General features: G+C 43.1%; 1 protein-coding gene across 2 annotated transcripts in view; it reads right to left on the bottom strand.

The window, feature by feature from the left end:
• The window catches only part of SH2D5 (SH2 domain containing 5), a 260,846-nt gene that overhangs the window by 55,006 nt on the left and 186,336 nt on the right, over positions 1–19,504 (bottom strand). For both annotated transcript variants that reach the window (XM_044063177.1, XM_044063176.1), the window contains 3 exons: positions 18,435–18,662; positions 13,186–13,327; positions 7,249–7,357 (listed from right to left, as the gene is read on the bottom strand). In XM_044063177.1, coding sequence (XP_043919112.1) covers positions 7,249–7,357; positions 13,186–13,327; positions 18,435–18,662 — 479 coding nt within the window. The remainder of the gene's footprint in view (positions 1–7,248; positions 7,358–13,185; positions 13,328–18,434; positions 18,663–19,504) is intronic.

Below are 19,504 nucleotides of genomic sequence, written 5' to 3'. Positions count from 1 at the left end.
GAAGGACTGTGGCTGACCAAGCTCGCAGATGACTGCAAACTAGGCGCCATAATCGACTCTCCAGCCGACACAAGCATCCTACAAAAGGGCCTCATAGAAACAGACAACTGGTGCCAGAGCCATGGCATCAAGCTAAACACCAAAAAGTGTATAGTCGTCCCCTCTGGCAAAAACAAAGTGCCCACAAATTACCACATAGGTGGTAATCCATTAAGTACGGAAGAAGTAATTAGGGACCTGGGGACCCATGTTGATAGCAATCTCTCATTTGAAAACCACGTGGCCAAAGTGGTTAGAAAAACATTTTATATAGCCCACCTAATCATGAAGGGATTCACATCTAGATCAGGGGAGGTCACCGTGCCTCTTTACTCATCAGGCCCATAATTGAGTACAATGCCTCTTTTGGGATTTACCTTACCAGACACCTGCAGCAACTGGAAAGACCCCAAAAGTACCTCACCAAGAGGATCAAAGGGCTCAAACAGATGCCATATGCTGCCTGGTTAAAGAAACTTCAGCTCTACTCAGTGGCATACCGCCTGCTCAGAGGCAATCTGTGCCTGACGTAAAAAGCCATGTCCAACCCGGAATTAATGGACATGCTGCACCTCAGAAAATCCAAATCCCATCGAGCTACGCGCTCGAGAGACTTGAACCTCAGCACTGAAATAAATAGGACATGCTGGAGGGACAGATTCATAACCCAGAGGCTCCCTTCACTCTGGAATAAAATCCCAGTCCAGGTTAGGCAGAGTCCCTCATTGACTCTCTTCAAGAGGAATCTTGATGAGTGGATGGGAGATCGTAGGTTTACCCTGGGTATCACTTCTGTGTCACTGTTAGACAGAGGCACAGTATACTAACCTCGAAAAAGGGCATAGCAAAATTCATTTAAAATGGGTGGCGAAAGCCAAACGCACTCTGGCTAGGCTTATAAATGCCCTAGGGCAGATAGCCTAGTATGAACCTATGTATAATATGATATATACTGCATAGCGCAGCATCGGGCAGCGCTGCTTAATTGGGTTTAAACCATTCTCGGCTCCACAAAGTCTGCTCTTCACTTTTTCCCTTAGAACTGATCTAGTTCTCATAATAAACACCCTATTCCCACTCTAAAGCCTGGCACTTGCTCACTAAAGCAATTATATAAGTCAGCACTAAAAAATTAAAAGCACTACACCCTCACAAACTCCCCTTGAGTACTTTGTTCCCCATTGGCCTTTTTTTCAATTATAAAGGAATTCCCAATACTATTCTAGCATGTCCAAAGGTCAGTTGTCAATCTCCTCTCCGGTCCAGCTGATGAATCTGGGAATCTTGAGGCAATGTTACAACTGCCTCATGTACACAGATAACCCTCTCCACCTCCCAACAAATTCCAACACATGTGAGAGATGCAACCATATAGCCAAACTGGAGGCTAAGCTCTCTCAACTCAGTGCTGGCATAACCAGTCAGGAGGAGAAGGAAACCACACTCACTACAATTCCAGACTGACATAGACCTACCACGACAGCAAACCAAACACATAAACACACAAAAACATACTCGGAGGCTCTAAATAAAAATATGCCTAAGCAGCAGAGACCTCCAAAGCAGAAACCCAAGCAACCGCTACCCCAAAACAAAACACGTGCAACACATAGCTCACAAAGCCAGTGTGCCGAACAGTCACAGCCCTTAAGGCTAAACAACACACCTGATACAACACTTGTAATAGGTGACTCTATCATCAGGCACACTGACGTCCTGCTCACCAGGCTGAACAAGGAGAAGGTCACGGTGAGCTGCCTGTTGGGCGCTAGGATCCGCCACATAACATAAGCACTCAGGTCACTCCAAGGCAAGTACAAATATGACTCAGTCATTGTCCATGCTGGTGTGAATTACCTGAGACGTACCTCCCTGGACTACATGAAAAGAGACATAGAAGAGCTCTCTGAGCATGTAGCCCAGGCCGGTATGACCCTGACCTTGAGTAGCATCTTACCCTCACCAAGAATGATGCCACAATATGAAGACAAGATGATCAATTTCAACAATTGGCTTATGTATTGGTGTCATTCAAAGGGGATCCAATGCCTGTCTGCCTGGGATGACATGCTCGAAGCCACGACGCTTCGCTAGGGACGGCTTGCAGCTGTCACCCCTGGGCTTTCAGATATTGGCAAAGGCTCTTGCCACCCCCATAGTGCCTTTTTTAGGTAATGCTCAAAAGACAAACCCACCTCCATAGGTATCACAAGGGATAAGAAACTAAGAGTAATGCTACTCAACGCCAGAAGTCTAAACCTCAAGATGCACACACTCGAAACTCTCCTTAGCATGGAGAACATCGATATCTGTGCAGTAACAGAAACCTGGTTCAAGGCTCCCGAGAGCAACCCAGCACTACCAGGTTATACCTCATACCATGTTTTTTGGCCCCAAAACTTGGACCGAACCACAAAAGGAGGGGGAGTATCAATATTCGTCAAAGATACCCACACCTCCAGATTGGTGGCACAGCACGAAGCATCAGAGACTATCCATGTGCAACTAACAGTGGGTAAAACTGCCTTGCAGTTTATAGCCTGCTACAGACCACCCTCCCAAACCCAGGAACCCCACTTGGCCTTCCTGAGAACACTGGAAAATATGAAGGTCTCTCCAAACACCATTATATTGGGCGACTTCAACTACCCTAACATAGACTGGGAGCATTACTCTAGCTCCAACACCCTAGCCCGAAGGTTCCTAAAATTTATAAACTCAAATGCTATGGAACAACTTGTTGCCACTCCCACAAGAGGGGAAAACATACTGGACCTGATCATCACCAACATGGGGACTCTATGCTCCAGACCAGAAGTGTATCCCTCACTGGTAAGATCAGACCATAAACTAATCTCACTAGATATTCACATCCCGACCCCAGCCCCTGCCCAGAAAACCACAGTGAAAAACTTCTCTAAAGCAAATTTCACACTCCTCAAAACCAAGGTGGAATCCTTCAAAGCCCCCGGGCCTGTGGAAAATACGGCCCAGACCGCAGAATTCTTTATAAATGCATTCTATGAACACCTCCAGGAATGCATGGATCATGCAATCCCAAATAAAACCAAGACCCAATCCTCCAAAGTCAGGCGTCCTGTCTGGTGGACCCCAGTCATAAACAAACTATACAATAGAAGGAGGAAGCTACTACATGATAGAGCAAAATCCCAAAAAGGGAAGGCATCTCTGATTAGTATTAGCAAAAAACTACGGGCACTCATAAAATCGTCTAAGGCCAGCTTCGAGAGAAGAATTGCACAGGACACTAAGGATAATCACAAGGCTTTCTTTAGTTATGTTAGGAACCTGGGTGGGAATTCCCAAATATGCTCAGAATTAGTCCAAAATGACAAAAAATACACCGAACCCACAGACATTGCCAACATCCTAGCTGACAGGTTCAGCACAAACTTCTCCCCCCCCTTCCCCACCAAAAGGGCAAATATCTATCCCAGCAGAGTGCTGCCCCCCTGACATCTCAGATGCTCAGGTAAGAGCCCCCCTCTCCAAAGCAAAAAACACAGCATCAATGGGACCAGACGGTGTCCCGGGCTGTGTCCTACATTAATTCCAAGAAGAACTAAACCCAAACATAAAACTACTGACCAGAAGTGTATCCCTCACTGGTAAGATCAGATCATAAACTGATGTCACTGGATATTCACATCCCAACCCCACCCCCTGCCCAGAAAACCACAGTGAAAAACTTCTCTAAAGCAAATTTCACACTCCTCAAAACCGAGGTGGAATCCTTCAAAGCCCCCAGGCCTGTGGAAAATACGGCCCAGACCGCAGAATCCTTTATAAATGCATTCTATGAACACCTTCAGGAATGTATGGATCATGCAATCCCAAATAAAACCAAGACCCAATCCTCCAAAGGCAGACGTCCTGTCTGGTGGACCCCAGCCATAAACAAACTATACAATAGAAGGAGGAAGCTACTACATGATAGAGCAAAATCCCAAAAAGGGAAGGCATCTCTGATTAGTATTAGCAAAAAACTAAGGGCACTCATAAAATCGTCTGGGGCCAGCTTCGAGAGAAAAATTGCACAGGACACTAAGGATAATCACAAGGCTTTCTTTAGTTATGTTAGGAACCTGGGTGAGAATTCCAAGATATGCTCAGAATTAGTCCAAAATGACAAAAAATACACCGAAACCCACAGACATTGCCAACATCCTAGCTGACAGGTTCAGCGCAAACTTCTCCCGCCCCTCCCCACCAAAAGGGCAAATATCTATCCCAGCAGAGTGCTGCCCCCCCTGACATCTCTGATGCTCAGGTAAGAGCCGCCCTCTCCAAAGCAAAAAACACAGCATCAATGGGACCAGACGGTGTCCCGGGCTGCATCCTACATGAACTCCAAGAAGAGCTAAACCCAAACATAAAACTACTGTTCAATCTCAGCCTTACTACAGGATATGTACCCAAAGAGTGGTGTACAACAACAGTGGTCCCTCTCCACAAAGGTGGTGCCTCAACGGATCCTGGAAAACTATCGCCCCATAAGCCTGACTAGCTTGGTCTGCAAAGCTATGGAAAGGATCATCATGGACCTCATAAATAAAGATATTGGGGACCTACAGACACTGGATCCTACCCAGTTTGGCTTTGTTAAGGGCAGATCCTGCCTCTTAAACCTGGTCGACTTCTTTGAAACAGTCACCAAGGCCACTGACGAAGGGAAGGTGGTCCACACAGCCTACCTGGACCTCGCAAAAGCCTTTGATACAATACCCCACTCAGGCATTATAGATAAGCTCACCAGCTTAAATATAAACCCCTATGTCACTAGATGGGTTGCAGACTGGCTCAAGGACAGAACCCACATGGTTAGAATTGCTGGAGCCATGTCAGACTCCAAACCAGTTACAAGTGGCATCCCACAAGGCTCAGTCCTCGGACCTCTCTTGTTCGGTATATATTTCTCGGAGGTACAGGCCAACACAGAAGGACTGTGGCTGACCAAGTTCGCAGATGACTGCAAACCGGGCGCCATAATCGACTCTCCAGCTGACACAAGCATCCTACAAAAGGGCCTCATAGAAACAGACAACAGGTGCCAGAGCCATGGCCTCAAGCTAAATGCCAAAAAGTGTATAGTCATCCCCTTTGGCAAAAACAAAGTGCCCACAAATTACCACATAGGTGGTAATCCATTAAGTACAGAAGAAGTAATTAGGGACCTAAGTTGATAGCAATCTCTCATTTGACAACCACGTGGCCAAAGTGGTTAGAAAAACATTTTATATAGCCCACCTAATCATGAAGAGTTTCACATCTAGATTAGGGGAGGTCATCGTGCCTCTTTACTCATCCCTCATCAGGCCCATAATTGAGTACAATGCCCCTTTTGGGATGTACCTTACCAAACACCTGCAGCAACTGGAAAGACCCCAAAAGTACCTCACCAAGAGGATCAAAGGGCTCGAACAGATGCCATATGCTGCCCGGTTAAAGAAACTCCAGCTCTACTCAGTGGCATACCGCCTGCTCAGAGGCGACCTGTGCCTGACGTATAAAGCCATGTCCAACCCGGAATTAAGGGACATGCTGCACCTCAAAAAATCCAAATCCCATCGAGCTACACGCTCAAGAGACTTGAACCTCAGCACTGAAATAAATAGGACATGCTGGAGGGACAGATTCATAACCCAGAGGCTCCCTTCACTCTGGAATAAAATCCCAGTCCAGGTTAGGCAGAGTCCCTCATTGACTCTCTTCAAGAGGAATCTTGATGAGTGGATGAGAGATAGTAGGTTTACCCCGGGTATCACTTCTGTGTCACTGTTAGACAGAGGCACAGTATACTAACCTTGAAAAAGGGCATAGCAAAATTCATTTATAATGGGTGGCAAAAGCCAAACACACTCTGACTAGGCTTATAAATGCCCTAGGGCAGATAGCCTAGTATGAACCTATGAACCTATGACACAACATAGTATGGTGGTATGGAATGGTGTTTGGAGCATGATATGGCATGATACACTGTGGAATACTATGGCATGTTTAGTATGATACAGTACTGCATGGTGGCATGGGATGTTAGGGTATGATGTGGTATAGTATAGTATACAGACAGAGCACATCCTTTATTGATTCAGCCCTTAGTTCTGTTATATGGTCAGTTAGTGTGCATGAACTAATAAAAGTGTGTTTACTCTTTCGTGTCAGTCTAAATCTTGTGACAGATATGAGTCACTGTCTCTAGGAAACAGATACAGTACAACATTTACCTCATTTTTCTGTACTAGCATGACTATGATGATTTAGTTTTGATGGTAAAGTGCACAGTGCAGAGTTCACCCCTCAGCATGAACCATTTAGTTAGATTCATCAGTTCAGTTCATCTTACTGAGTTCTGCATATTCTGCGTCAATGCTCTGCATGTTCAGAGTACTGCATTTGACATTTTCATGTACAAAGCATCAGGTATTTGTACATCATCTTATGGGGCAATATTCCACTGCCTCCTACCATATTATACCATACCACACTATATTATATCACACCATATCATTCCATACTATACCATACCATATCATACCATATCATTCCATACTATACCATACTATGCTATGCTATACCAAACCATATCATGCCACACCATCCCACATGATGCCATAAAGTACCATACCATGCATTACTGTGCCATACTATATCATACTGCACCATAGTAGTCAGTACCATATCATATAACAGTCCATACCATATCATACCATACTATACAGTACCATGCCATAATAATACAATGGCATAGTAGTCAATACCCTACCATACTGTACCATATCATATTTTATCAAACCACAACATGTCATACTATACTGTACCATGCCATGACATACCATACCACACACCACATCAAATGATATCATAGCAATACCATACTAAACCACAGCATACCTTGCCAAACTATACCAATACTATAGCATGCCATATAATAGCAATGCCATGCCATACTATACCAATATCATATCATATCACCCCCATACTACAACAATACCATACCATATCATGCCATACTTTAAGTAGTGGAAAACAAGCTGTTTGTGCTCTGCCTGTTCCATTTCTCAATGACCTATTTGCCAAATGGAATTAATGCATACAAGTCATTTACTCACTACAGTGCCAGGTTTTATAAAAGAAAACTTAACTATTTTATATGCATGATCACTTAAAGAACAACGTTTTCACACTGACCTTGAAATACCTGAAAAGGAATAAACTGCTTCCATAAGGAGATCTTCATTTTCTGAAAGCTGGACATAGAGACTCTCTCCTCTCTCATCACATTTTGAAGTAGGATTGACTACATTTGTCCAAGACAGAAAAAAGAAAAACTTTTTGAGAACTTTCATGGAACATACATCTCATCTACCTCAACAAGGACATAATGTTAACAGTTTTAATTTTTACCACATGACAAGTTAAGACACTGCCTGAAGACACATTACAAGCTGCATAGGAGCTGGTCTGAGGGAATTGTCATCCTCACCTAGTTTGGAATTTTTCTTTACACAGTGCCCTTTGCTTCACCTCACATCTGATGTGCAATGTAATCAATGAACACAGCATCTCAGATTATAGAGCTTATAAAAATCCCTTTCCTTCCTCAGAGTGAGGGAGCCTGAAAAATGCCAACGATTCACATCTCCAAAGGTGATTCTTCAAGGAGTGGGTACACTAAGTTCCACAAAATATTAATTCTCTTCCTACATGCCATCCTTGGTACCGTGCAGTTGAAGATTATACTAATGAATAACAATTTCCAAACCGTGGAGTGTCATCTCATGCTCAAATTATAGCACTATGCAGGATGACTGTTAAAAGTCTTACTTCTTCTAGCTACTGTACTACTAATATACTAGAAAAAGATTCATAGGTAGGTACTAGGCTATCTGCCTGAAGGCATTTATAAGCCTAGCCAGAATGTTTTGGCTTTCGCCGCCCCCTTAGATTAGTTCCCTGTGCCTCTGTCCAGCAGAGCCACTGAAGTAATCCCTGGGGTAAACTTTCTGTTTCCCATCCACTTGTCAAGTTTTCTTTTGAAGAGTGTTAACGAGGAGCTCTGCCTAATGTAGATTGGGATATTGTTCCAAAGCATGGGAAGTCTCTGGGACTGGAATCTATTCCTCCAGCACATAATATTTATTGTTGTGGTGAGGTTTAGATCCCTAGAGCGTGTGGCTTTAGGGGATATGGTTTTCTTTAGGTAGAGCATGTCCATCAATTCTGGGTTGGACATAGCCTTCTATGTCAGGCGGCCAGAGATCACCTCTGAGTAGGCGGTATGCAACCGAGGACAGCTGGAGTTTCTTCATTCGAGCTGCATAGGGCATCTGTTTTAGGCCAGTGATCCTCTTGGTGAGGTACTTCTGTGGTCTTTCCAGCTGTTGCAGGTGTCTTGTAAGGTACATCCCAAATGGGGCGTTGTACTCTATGATGGGTCTGATGACTGATGAGTAGAGGGGCACAATGACCTCTTTTGATCTGGATGCAAACCCTTTTGTGATTAGGTGGGCCACATAGAAGGATTTTCTAACCACTTTGGCAATGTGATTATCAAAGGAGAGATTACTATCTACTTGGGTCCCCAGATCCCTTATTACGTCTTCTGTATTTAGGGAACTACCACCTATGTGGTAGTTTGTGGGTACGTTGTTTTTTTCCAAAGGGGATGACTATGCATTTTTTGACATTTGGCTTAAGGCCATGATTGTGACACCAGGTATCTGATTCAGTGAGACCCTTTTGGAGGATGTCTGTGTCATTCAGAGAGTCAATTACAGCCCGTAGTTTGCAGTCGTCTGCGAACCTGGTCAGCCATAGTCCTCTTGTGCTTGCCTGTACCTCTGAGAAGTATATGCCAAGGAGGAGGGGTCCTAGGACTGAGCCCTGGGGAACACCACTTGTAACTGATTTAGAGTCGGACCTAGCTCCTGCAACTCTCATCATGTGGGTTCTGTCCATGAGCCAGTTGGCAACCCATCTTGTGATGTAAGGGTTTATGTTCAGGCTGGTGAGCTTGTCTATACTACCAGAATGGGGAATGGTGTTGAAGGCCTTTGTGAGTTCTAGGTAGGCTGTGTGTACCACCTTTCCCTTGTCTATAGCCTTGGTAACTGTCTCAAAGTCGTCTGCCAGGTTTAGGAGGCATGATCTGCCCCTAGCAAAGCCAAACTGGGTAGGGTCCAGTGTTTGGAGGTTCCCAATATCTCTGTTAATGAGTTCCATGATGATGCGCACCATAGCCTTGCAGACCAAGCTAGTCAGACTTATAGGGTGATAGTTCCCGGGGTCTATTGCGGCTCCACCTTTGTGGAGCGGCGTAACCGTTGCTGTGCACCACTCTATGGGTACGTAGCCTGTGGAGAGGCTGAGTTTGAACAGTATGTTTAGGTGAGGGGTTAGTTCGTCTTTGAGCTCATGTAGGACGCAGCCTGGGACACCGTCCGGTCCCATTGATGCTGTGTTTTTAGCTTTGGAGAGGGCTGTTTTAACCTGTGTATCTGTGATTTTAGGGGCTCTACATTCTTCTGGTATGGTTATGGGACCTTTTGGGGATGAGAGGGGGGTGAAGTTTGCACTGAACCTGTCTGCCAGGATGTTGGTGATATCAGTCGGTTCAGTGTATTTTGTGCCATTCTGCACTAACTCTGTGTAGATCTGAGCATTGCCACTTAGATTCTTGACATAGCTAAAGAATGCCTTGCAGTTATCTTTGTAGTTCTTGACAATTTTTCTTTCGAAGCTTGCCTTGGATGATATTATGAGGGATCATAGTTTCTTGCTGATACTGATCAGGGATGTCTTCCCTTCTTGGGATTATACTCTTTTCTGTACTAGTTTCCTCCTTCTATTGTATCATTTGTTTATGGCAGGGGTCCACCAGACTGGTTTCCTTTTCTTGGAGGAGTGAGTCTTGGTTTTGCTTGGGATATGATCCATACATTCTTGTAGGTGCCCGTAGAATGCATTAGTAAGGGATTTTGCAGTTTGGACAGTGTTATCCTTTAGCATGGGGGCTTTGAAACTTTCCACCTCAGTCTTAAGTAACGTGAAGTTTGCTTTTGAAAAGTTTTTCATGGTGGTTTCCTTGTCTGGGGGTGGGGCGGAATGTGGATATCCAAATTGATTTGTTTATGGTCAGATCTAACCAGCGAGGGGTTGACCTCCAGTGTGGAACACTGGTCGCCCATGCTGGTGATGACCAGGTCCAATATGTTGTCACCTCTGGTGGGAGTGCTGACCAGTTGTTCCAGGGCGTTTGAATTTATAAATTCTAGGAAATGTTGGGCAAGGGAGTTAGTACTTGATTAGTTCTCCCAGTTAATGTTTGGGTAATTGAAATCACCCAATATTAGGGTGTTTGGTAGGACCTTTATGTTTCCCAGTGTTTTCAGAAATGTGGAATGGGGTCCTGGGAGGGGTTGACCTCCGGTGTGGAACACCGGTAGCCCATGCTGGTGATGACCAGTTCCAATATGTTGTCACCTCTGGTGGGAGTGTTGACCAGTTGCTCCAGGGCGTTTGAGTTTATAAATTCTAGGAAATGTTGGGCAAGGGAGTTAGTACTTGATTAGTTCTCCCAGTTAATGTTTGGGTAATTGAAATCACCCAATATTAGGGTGTTTGGTAGGACCTTTATGTTTCCCAGTGTTTTCAGAAATGTGGAATGGGGTCCTGGGATATGATGGGTGATCTGTAGCAAGCTACAATTTGGATTGCAGTTTTGCCCATTGTTAGCTGCACGTGGATGATCTCTGAAGCATCGTGCTGTGCCACTAACCGGGAGGTGTGAGTATCCTTGATGAATATGGATACACCTCCCGCCTTTTGTATTTCGGTCCAGGTTCTGTGACCAAAATGTATGGTATGAGTTGTAGCCTGGTAGTGCTGGGGGTGCTTTCTGGAGCCTTAAACCAGGTTTCTGCTACTGCACATATATCGATTTTCTCCATACTGAGGAGTGCCTCGAGTGCGTGCATTTTGAGGTTTAGACTTCTGGCATTGAGTAGCATTACCCTCAGTTTTTTGTTACTTGTGCTATTTACGGTGGTGGGTTTGTCTTTTGAGCCTTGCCTAAAAAAGGCACTATGGGGAGTGGCAAGAGCCTTGGCCAATATTCGAAAGCCTACGGGTGACAGATGCAAGCCGTCTCTAGCGAAGCAGCATGGCTTGTCGAGCATGTCATCCCAGGTGGACAGACATTGGAATGTAGTAAAGCTATACAAAAACTTTCTGTGATCCATAATTACTTATTACCACCAACTACAGGAAAACTTGGCGAAAAATGTGAATAGGATACTATAACATTTCTGACCGTGTTACCTGAAAATGACAGGTCATGGATTTCAGATTTAACACCTCCTCTGATAGTAAATTGTGTCAAACCAATGTGCTAGATTCCATAATAACAATATTGCATACACTGGACCATAGAGAAACACATGATATTCTGTTCCTCAATCTGCACAAAACCTTTGATCCAGACAATGTGAGTCTCACACAGCAGGATGCTGCAGAGTCTAGGGAAGACCGTGTGTGTGTGTGTGTGTGTGTGTGTGTGTGTGTGTGTGTGTGTGTGTGTGTGTATGTGTGTGTGTCTCTCTGTCTCTGGGTGTGCCTGTGTGCGTGTGTGTGTGTGTGTGTGTCTCTCTCTGTCTTTGTGTGTGTGTGTGCATCTCTCTCTCTCTGTCTTTGGGTGTGTGTGTGTGTGTGTGTGTGTGTGTGTGTGTGTCTCTCACTGTCTCTGGATTTGCGTGTGTGTGTGTGTGTTTCTCTCTGTCTCTGGGTGTGTGTGTGTCTGTGTGTGTGTATGTGTGTGTGTGTCTCTCTCTCTTTGTGTGTGTGTGTGTGTGTGTGTGTGTGTGTGTGTGTGTGTGTGTGTGTGTCTATGTGTGTGTGTCTCTCTGTCTCTGGGTGTGTGTGTGTCTCCCTGGATGTGTGTACGCCTGTGTGTGCATATCTCTCTCTGTGTCTCTGGGTGTGTGTGTGTGTGTGTGTGTGTGTGTGTGTGTGTGTGTGTGTGTGTGTGTGTGTGTCCCACTCTCTCTGTGTCTCTGGGGTGTGTGTGTGTGTCTGTGTGTGTGTGTATGTGTGTGTCTAGGTCTGTGTACGTATGTGTGTGTGCGTCTCTCTCTGTCTCTGGGTGGGTGTGTGTTTGTGTGTGTGTGTGTGTGTGTGTGTGTGTGTGTGTGTGTGTGTGTGTGTGTCTGTCTGTCTCTCTTTGTGTGTGTGTGTGTGTGTGTGTGTGTGTGTGTGTGTGTGTGTGTGTGTGTGTGTGTGCGTGTGTGTGGTTGTTCTTGGTGTATGTGTTTGGTTTGGTATACGTGGGTGTGTTTGCCAGTTTCAACACTGATTTTACTCAGTAGAATTCTCTACCCAATCCAGCTTCTGATGGCATACAATGCCCTGTATCCCTGCTATGTGTAATGAGTTAGGTCTAAAAAGTTTCTATGAACCAATCCACTTACCCAGTTAACTAATAAGTAAATAAAAAATACAGGTGAACAAAGACAAAAAAGCTAGCATTAAGGAGGTATTAGTTATAGACTGAAATACAACTATGGAGAGAAGATAACTAGGATCATAAGAGCAAAGAGTCAGGGTTTTAAAGTGCTCACTTCTTGAAGGCGCTAGGTACTCTGTCCCAGCTCTGAGGCCTACATATTAACTAACAAGTCTGTCAAGAACAGCAGCACCTTTGCTTTTGGATGGCTTGGAGGAAGGCAGTAACTATGAAGTAGTAGAAAAATAACAGAGCATGTGACTACTAAAAGGTCGCCTCCAAAAGAAAGAACAGGCCACCCACTTCCAGTCAGTTCATGTTTCTGACAGCACATTTAGAGTTAAAACATTTTAATGTAGTTGCTCTGCATGCTAGGACAGGCATCTTCTCTACATCAGCACATCAGCAATATATACTTCTTTAAGATGAAAAAGAAATCACCCTCTGCCATAGGACCCCATATAAACAGATGCTGGGTGTCAGTAAGTTTCTTAAAAATGGTCTAAATTAAGCTCAGCAGCTGCAGTGATTAAACATTCCACACATACATTACTAAGCTACGCTGCTAGCAAGCATTTAAAATATGTACTTATACATGTTACATGCAGGCTTATATTATGGCATACCATTGTTTGAACAGCGGAAGGCACCTGACCGAATTACTTTGTTACGTATTGCCTTCTTACGCACCAGTGTCGGGGAGCAGTGTGTACTGTCTTCTGATGAATGGTGGTACATACTTTTATAAGCACGTTCTGTTGAGTTTTTCTTCAGGGAAGAAAGAAGTAAGATGAGACTGTAGCACACATTAAATTAAATATGCTCACAACCTGCTCATTTCCATGTTAAAGTACTACAAACAAATGAATGAGTGATTAAATGAAGGACCAAGAAAAAAACAATCAGCAGCAGTCAGTGCAAAAAGACGGCTACCAGAACCACACACGGAAATTGCACTGCAGAGGGCCAGTAATGGAGTGCATCACAGTTCAAAATGTACACCACATATTTTTATTACTTCATACAAATAAACGGTGTATGTTTTGAACTGTGATACGCTTCATTACTGGACCTCGGCAGTGCAATTTTCATGTATCATTCTGATTAAATGAATTAACACTAATAAATGACAAGCATGTCAATGCTTACAAATCAGATGATCTTTGAACAGCTCTGCTGTAGTAGGTGTAAAACGTAAATGCCTCCTTCTGTCACCTTTTCACATAACACTTTTAAAATTCTCCACACTTCATGCTTGTGGAAGTATAATGTATAACCCCATTTCTCTTATTCACTGTCTCTTCACCAGAGCTGGGGGGGGGGGGTCTGTGCACCCCAATGTCACATATTTCTGGAACATTCTTTATTTATTTATTTTTCTTTTCTGTGGTAGTGTGATCATTAGTACTGACCAATTTCAGCTTCTTAAGCCCACCTTGAGAAGGCAGAAATTGAGATAAAAAATACACATGCATGTTCAGTTTCTTGCTTTATTCTGTAAGTGTCTCATTAGCTGACGTGTATTTTAGCCTTTATGCCAATATTTTAAATAAGAAAAGCAATATACAATAATTTATATTTTACTTGGTGCTAAGCAGTCTTGGGACACATCAAACATTTGATTGCTTAGTGATGGTCACATGTCCTACCTTCCTTACGCATGAAACGGTTCTACCCATTGAAGGTGTGTAGCAGCTGTAGTGTTTTGATTGGTTCTTACTCGTTTTTAACAAGTGATGTTTTGCTTTTTGAAACTGATCTGATGAAGGGAGTAGATGCCTGAAAATGCTTACCTTTTTATTTTTGTGATTAAAAGTTTGTTTTATGGTACATGCTGTGGCGGCTTTGGTACTTGTTCTATTTTATAAATATATATATATATATATATATATAATACTGAGGGGTCAGAATGTATATTCTAGCTGCTTCTCCTTTGATTCATGATTTTCTGTCTGGGCCACAGCCGTAGTTATTTTTGTGTTGCAGTTATTTTTTCTCAAGTTCTTATTAATATAGCTTGTTATGCTCCTGTTGGCATTTGGACTGTACCCACAAGAGATATGGATTGTGCTGAATCCTGCTTTACTTTTAGAATCTGTGTGATTTCTTTAAATTGGTAATGCTGTATTGTGTTTGGTTATGCATTACATGACAGTTAAATGATTAACTCTGAAAATGCCTTACACTTTCAATAAAAACTTCCTGTTTGGACATGCTTTTGAGCCTCTTGGTCCGTATGTTTTAGTGAAAAGTTGTTGTCAAGGCATTTTTCCCACCCCTGCTAATTTTTTTAATGCATGTGTGTGTGTGAGTGAGGGCACAAAATAAGGGTCTCTCTCTGGGCTCCAAGTGGCCTAGCTACTCCTCTGTACTTGCCCTATCATTAGACTGGAGTCTAATTGCCATGAGCCTTCTGAAACCTCTCCCTCATCACAATTAACACACCATTTATATCCTGCTTTCCTCCTGAGTAGGAGACTCTTGATCCCAAGCCAAGAGGCTTTGCCGTACTGACCTTCCATCTGGTCTTCTGGATACATAGGATGTCCAGCCTCCTTCTTACCATCATGTCATCCAATTCCAAGCTCTGTCCAGTCAGTGAACCTTCACTGAGTGTAGCAACTCTCAGTTTAGGTTTGGTAGGTTGATTGGGTTTACATCCAGCTTTCGCTTAACAGACCTATCCTAGGTAACCAAAGATGGACAACTGGACACCTGCCTGCCAGTAGCTTATGGATCCAAGGTGATACAAGACTGCTGGGCTTTATGGTGGGCACACAATGGTCAATAGGGGCACACACACTCCTCCCACTATTAGCATGGGTCCCTGGCATAGCTCAGAGTAGGCCGGGTCCTCAGCTCACTTATCACTGGTAACTACCCCTGCCCATTTTGGTGACATTAATCAACATGATCAGATCACCTCAGGCCATATTTTACACCATCGAGTGGCTAGCCCTGCCATGGTGCCCAGTCTGTGATCTGTGTTCTTCTATCTTGAGGATACCAAGCACAACAGTAGATGATCAAAGCGGTTGGTCTGTACAACTCTTCCCCTTACTGGGCATCATCTAGAGTGTGTGCTGCTGCCCACAGCTTGTTTCAGTGGGGCTGGCCAAACTAAATTCAAAGAAATGAGGAACCAGACTTCATAAGCACAGGGCTAGACCCACTCAAATTTAGGATGCACAGGCAAATAATTTCTTGTATGGACTATAAAGACTTTGGATATAGGCACCACCAAACTACAGTGAGGCATTCAAGATTTGGAACTACAGAATGCACAGTAGCAGAGGTCATACCTCCCACGATGTTAGCCAAGACTGATAAGGGAAAAACATAGTAGCAGAGGGTGTGGGATTAAGGGCAGATCTGACAGGGGATGGTAATTGTGTGACCATCAGCACAGTGCATTGCAAAATGCAGACACATGCAGATGGGCGACAGATACCCTAAATGCCATCACTGCTATGACAGCAAAGAGTGAGGGATTAAGAACCGATCAATTGACATGGGATGGTACTTGTGCGACCTTCAGCACAATGCCCTGCATGATGCAGACACATGCTGATGGGCAACAAGCACCCTAAATGCCATCCTTGCTATGAGAGCAGATCTGACAGGGGATGGTAAATGTGTAACCATCAGCGTGCATTGCAAAATGCAGACACATGCCGATGGGCGACAGGTATCCTAAATGCCATCACTGCCATGAGAGCAGAGGGTGTGGTATTAAGAGCAGATCAATTGATAGGGAATGGTAATTGTGTGGCCATCAGCACAAAGCACTGCGGGATGCAGACACATACAGATGGGCAACTGGTACCCTAAATGCCATCACTTCCCTGAGTACCAATAAATATACCTGAAGTCTTGGCATAGAAGGATTACTTTCTGAACATATGTACCCTTTCTGAGGGCAGAAATGCACTGGACTGGGAAGTGGAAAATACCATTCCTGTGAAAGAGATGCAACGCACTTTGAAGGGCAGCTTATTTTCTGCTAATGATAATTACCTGGGATTGAAGCCATGACAGACGCCCTGCCAGACCCAACACCACAGACATCTATCATGTGCCAGCAGCAACTGTTCACTGAGGTACATGAAAATCAGCAGATTCAGCTGGTAAAAGCCTCCACTGCTGTGGCTGACTGTTTGCTAAATACTCCTGAGATACAGTAAGTCAAAGGGCACCATTCTGTATTAAAAATACTGCTCCCAAAGATGAAATAAAATACAGTAACATTAACTGCAGTTCCAAATCCTGGTGTGCCAACAGAAATGGATCATTTTATTTTTTTAATTTCTGTTACAATAGTTCATTTAATGGGCTGAGGTTCACTTTCACTGGAGGCCCAACCGATTAACTGATTTGCTCAGCCTGACACAGTAGGCAAATGGATAATGATGGAATCAAACCCAGGACTACAGGAAGAAGTTCATTAGCAGCTCCTTACCCTAGTCCTCTGCGTTAAACTGCCAAACATGTCTGTTTACTGACATTACCCAGATACCCTTACAAAAAACTGCAAGGAGCAGAAAGGTTTATGTTTATGTTATGACTATGGGATACTTTACTTAACTCATGTAATAATTAAAGTCACTCAAGTGTAGAATCACCCACAAACCCCCCCCCCCCCATCTGAGTAAAGAGTAATGACAGATAGTGTTAGCTTGAGTAAAAATGCAGATCTTATTTCCCCCTCTGTTATGCTCCCCTTACATAATAATTGCATCATGTCAAACAATAATAGAGGACAGCAGTAATGTGAACGTCTCAAAGGCAGGTGGGGTCTGCAATGCTTAGCGTCAGGGTTTATATTCTGATTACGGGGCACTTTACTGATGTAATGACTGAAGTCACTCAAATAGACAATCACCCCTCTCTCCATATACATAGGAACCATCAGCGCACATGTCGCAAAGTGGAACTGAATTTTGCATAGTAAAAGGAATCAGTCAGTAAAGAGAAGTTATCTTCATACACTTTATTAATTAAAATACGTTAAATATCTTTTTGAAATAAATATATTGTGTAATAGCAGTAACTCCCAGTGGGGTGTCTGGCACGGTGTAGTTTACAAATGTTGTTATAAGTTATCCCTGCACTGACATCTCATCATAGAAAGAGTAAAATGCAACCTATCACTGATGTGCTTAGCAGGCTATATTTTGCTCATGCCATAATAAGTTACCCCTGTGGGGGCAATATTTGCACCATGAGTAAAATACAATACATCACTGAGGTGCTTACCAGACTATATTTTGCTCATGCCATAATAAGTTACCCCTGTGGGGGCAATAACTGCACCATGAGTAAAATACAACATATCACTGGGGTGCTCAGTATATGCAATTTCATTCATGTAGTAATAATTTACCCCAGTGAGGCATTTACTGCATCATACGTAAAATACAGCTTGTCGAAACTCAAGTGAAACTCACTGCTTTTATACAATTTACATATTTAAAAAACTCCAGAGAGCGAGAGAGATTCATCCTTGTAATACATGGTACACACCTGCATTGTGTACTAATATCAGGGTATAAAGTCTGCCATCTACGAAGTTGGAATCAATAGAGGATGTACCTCATTATGTATGCAAACCCTTGCTTACAGGTTGCTATGTTTCTTCATTTTGGAAGGTAAACACCAAAGTTGTTCTACTTCACTTATTAAAAAGAAAGAAAGGCATGGTTCAGTTTACTGAAAATAATAGTTTACTTTTGAAATAACCACCCACAGGTCAATATAAAAACAGAAAATGATCAAGTAAATACTCCCCACATATAGATGAAACAGTACATAATGAAAATCTTGGATATACTAACTCTAATTCAAAGTCACTGTTTACTGAACTAAGCATACTCACCACATTACCTGAAGAGTCTAAATCCTTTTGACATGGTAACCTCCTGAATGAAACCAAGGCATTAATATTCTGTGAAATGTCCTCTGACCTGATGGAATCCATTACAAGCCCATTCCCATTTGCTTTCTCTGTGCTTTGGTCTTGTGAAACGTCTTCCCTGTCCTCTGGGTTCTTTGAGAGGTACAGCATCTGAAATGCTCGGCAAAGCAGCAGGTTCAGAACTTTAACCTAAAAATGGATATAAACAAATCAAGAAGATGGTCAGTATGGACTTCTAATGGTACAAATACAATGAAGATGGTCAGTATGGACGTCTAATGGTATAAATACAATGAAGATGGTCAGTAAGGACTTCTAATGGTACAAATACAATGAAGATGGTCAGTATGGATGTCTAATGGTATAAATACAATGAAGATGGTCAGTAAGGACTTCTAATGGTACAAATACAATGAAGATGGTCAGTATGGACGTCTAATGGTACAAATACAATGAAGATCGTCAGTATGGACTTCTAATAGTACAAATATAATGAAGATGGTCAGTATGGATTTTTAATGGTACAAATACAATGAAGGTAGTCAGTATGGACGTCTAATGGTACAAATACAATGAAGATGGTCAGTATGGACGTCTAATCATATAAATACAATGAAGATGGGGGTTGGGTGGGTGGCCTAATGGTTAAGGTGGGTGCCTTACAAACACAAGGTGCAGGGTTTCAGTATTACAAGGGATAATTGGCTAGGTTTAAAATGGCTCGCAAGGGCAGTTAGCTTAGTACTAACCTATAAAATTACTATAATGGTACAAATACAATGAAGCTGGCCAGTATGGACTTCTAATGGTACAAATACAATGAAGATGGTCAGTATGGATGTCTAATTGTACAAATGCAATAAAGATGGTCAGTATGGACATCTAATGGTACAAATACAATGAAGATGGTCAGTATGGATGTCTAATGGTACAAATACAATGAAGATGGTCAGTATGGACTTCTAATGGTACAAATATAATGAAGATGGTCAGTATGTACTTCTAATGGTACAAATACAATGAAGATGGTC

Source organism: Protopterus annectens, chromosome 2.part1, assembly GCF_019279795.1.
Source record: "Protopterus annectens isolate FY-2018-M chromosome 2.part1, PAN1.0, whole genome shotgun sequence".
In the NCBI taxonomy this organism is placed as follows: Eukaryota; Metazoa; Chordata; order Ceratodontiformes; family Protopteridae; genus Protopterus; species Protopterus annectens.
This window is presented reverse-complemented; position numbering and strand designations above follow the sequence as displayed.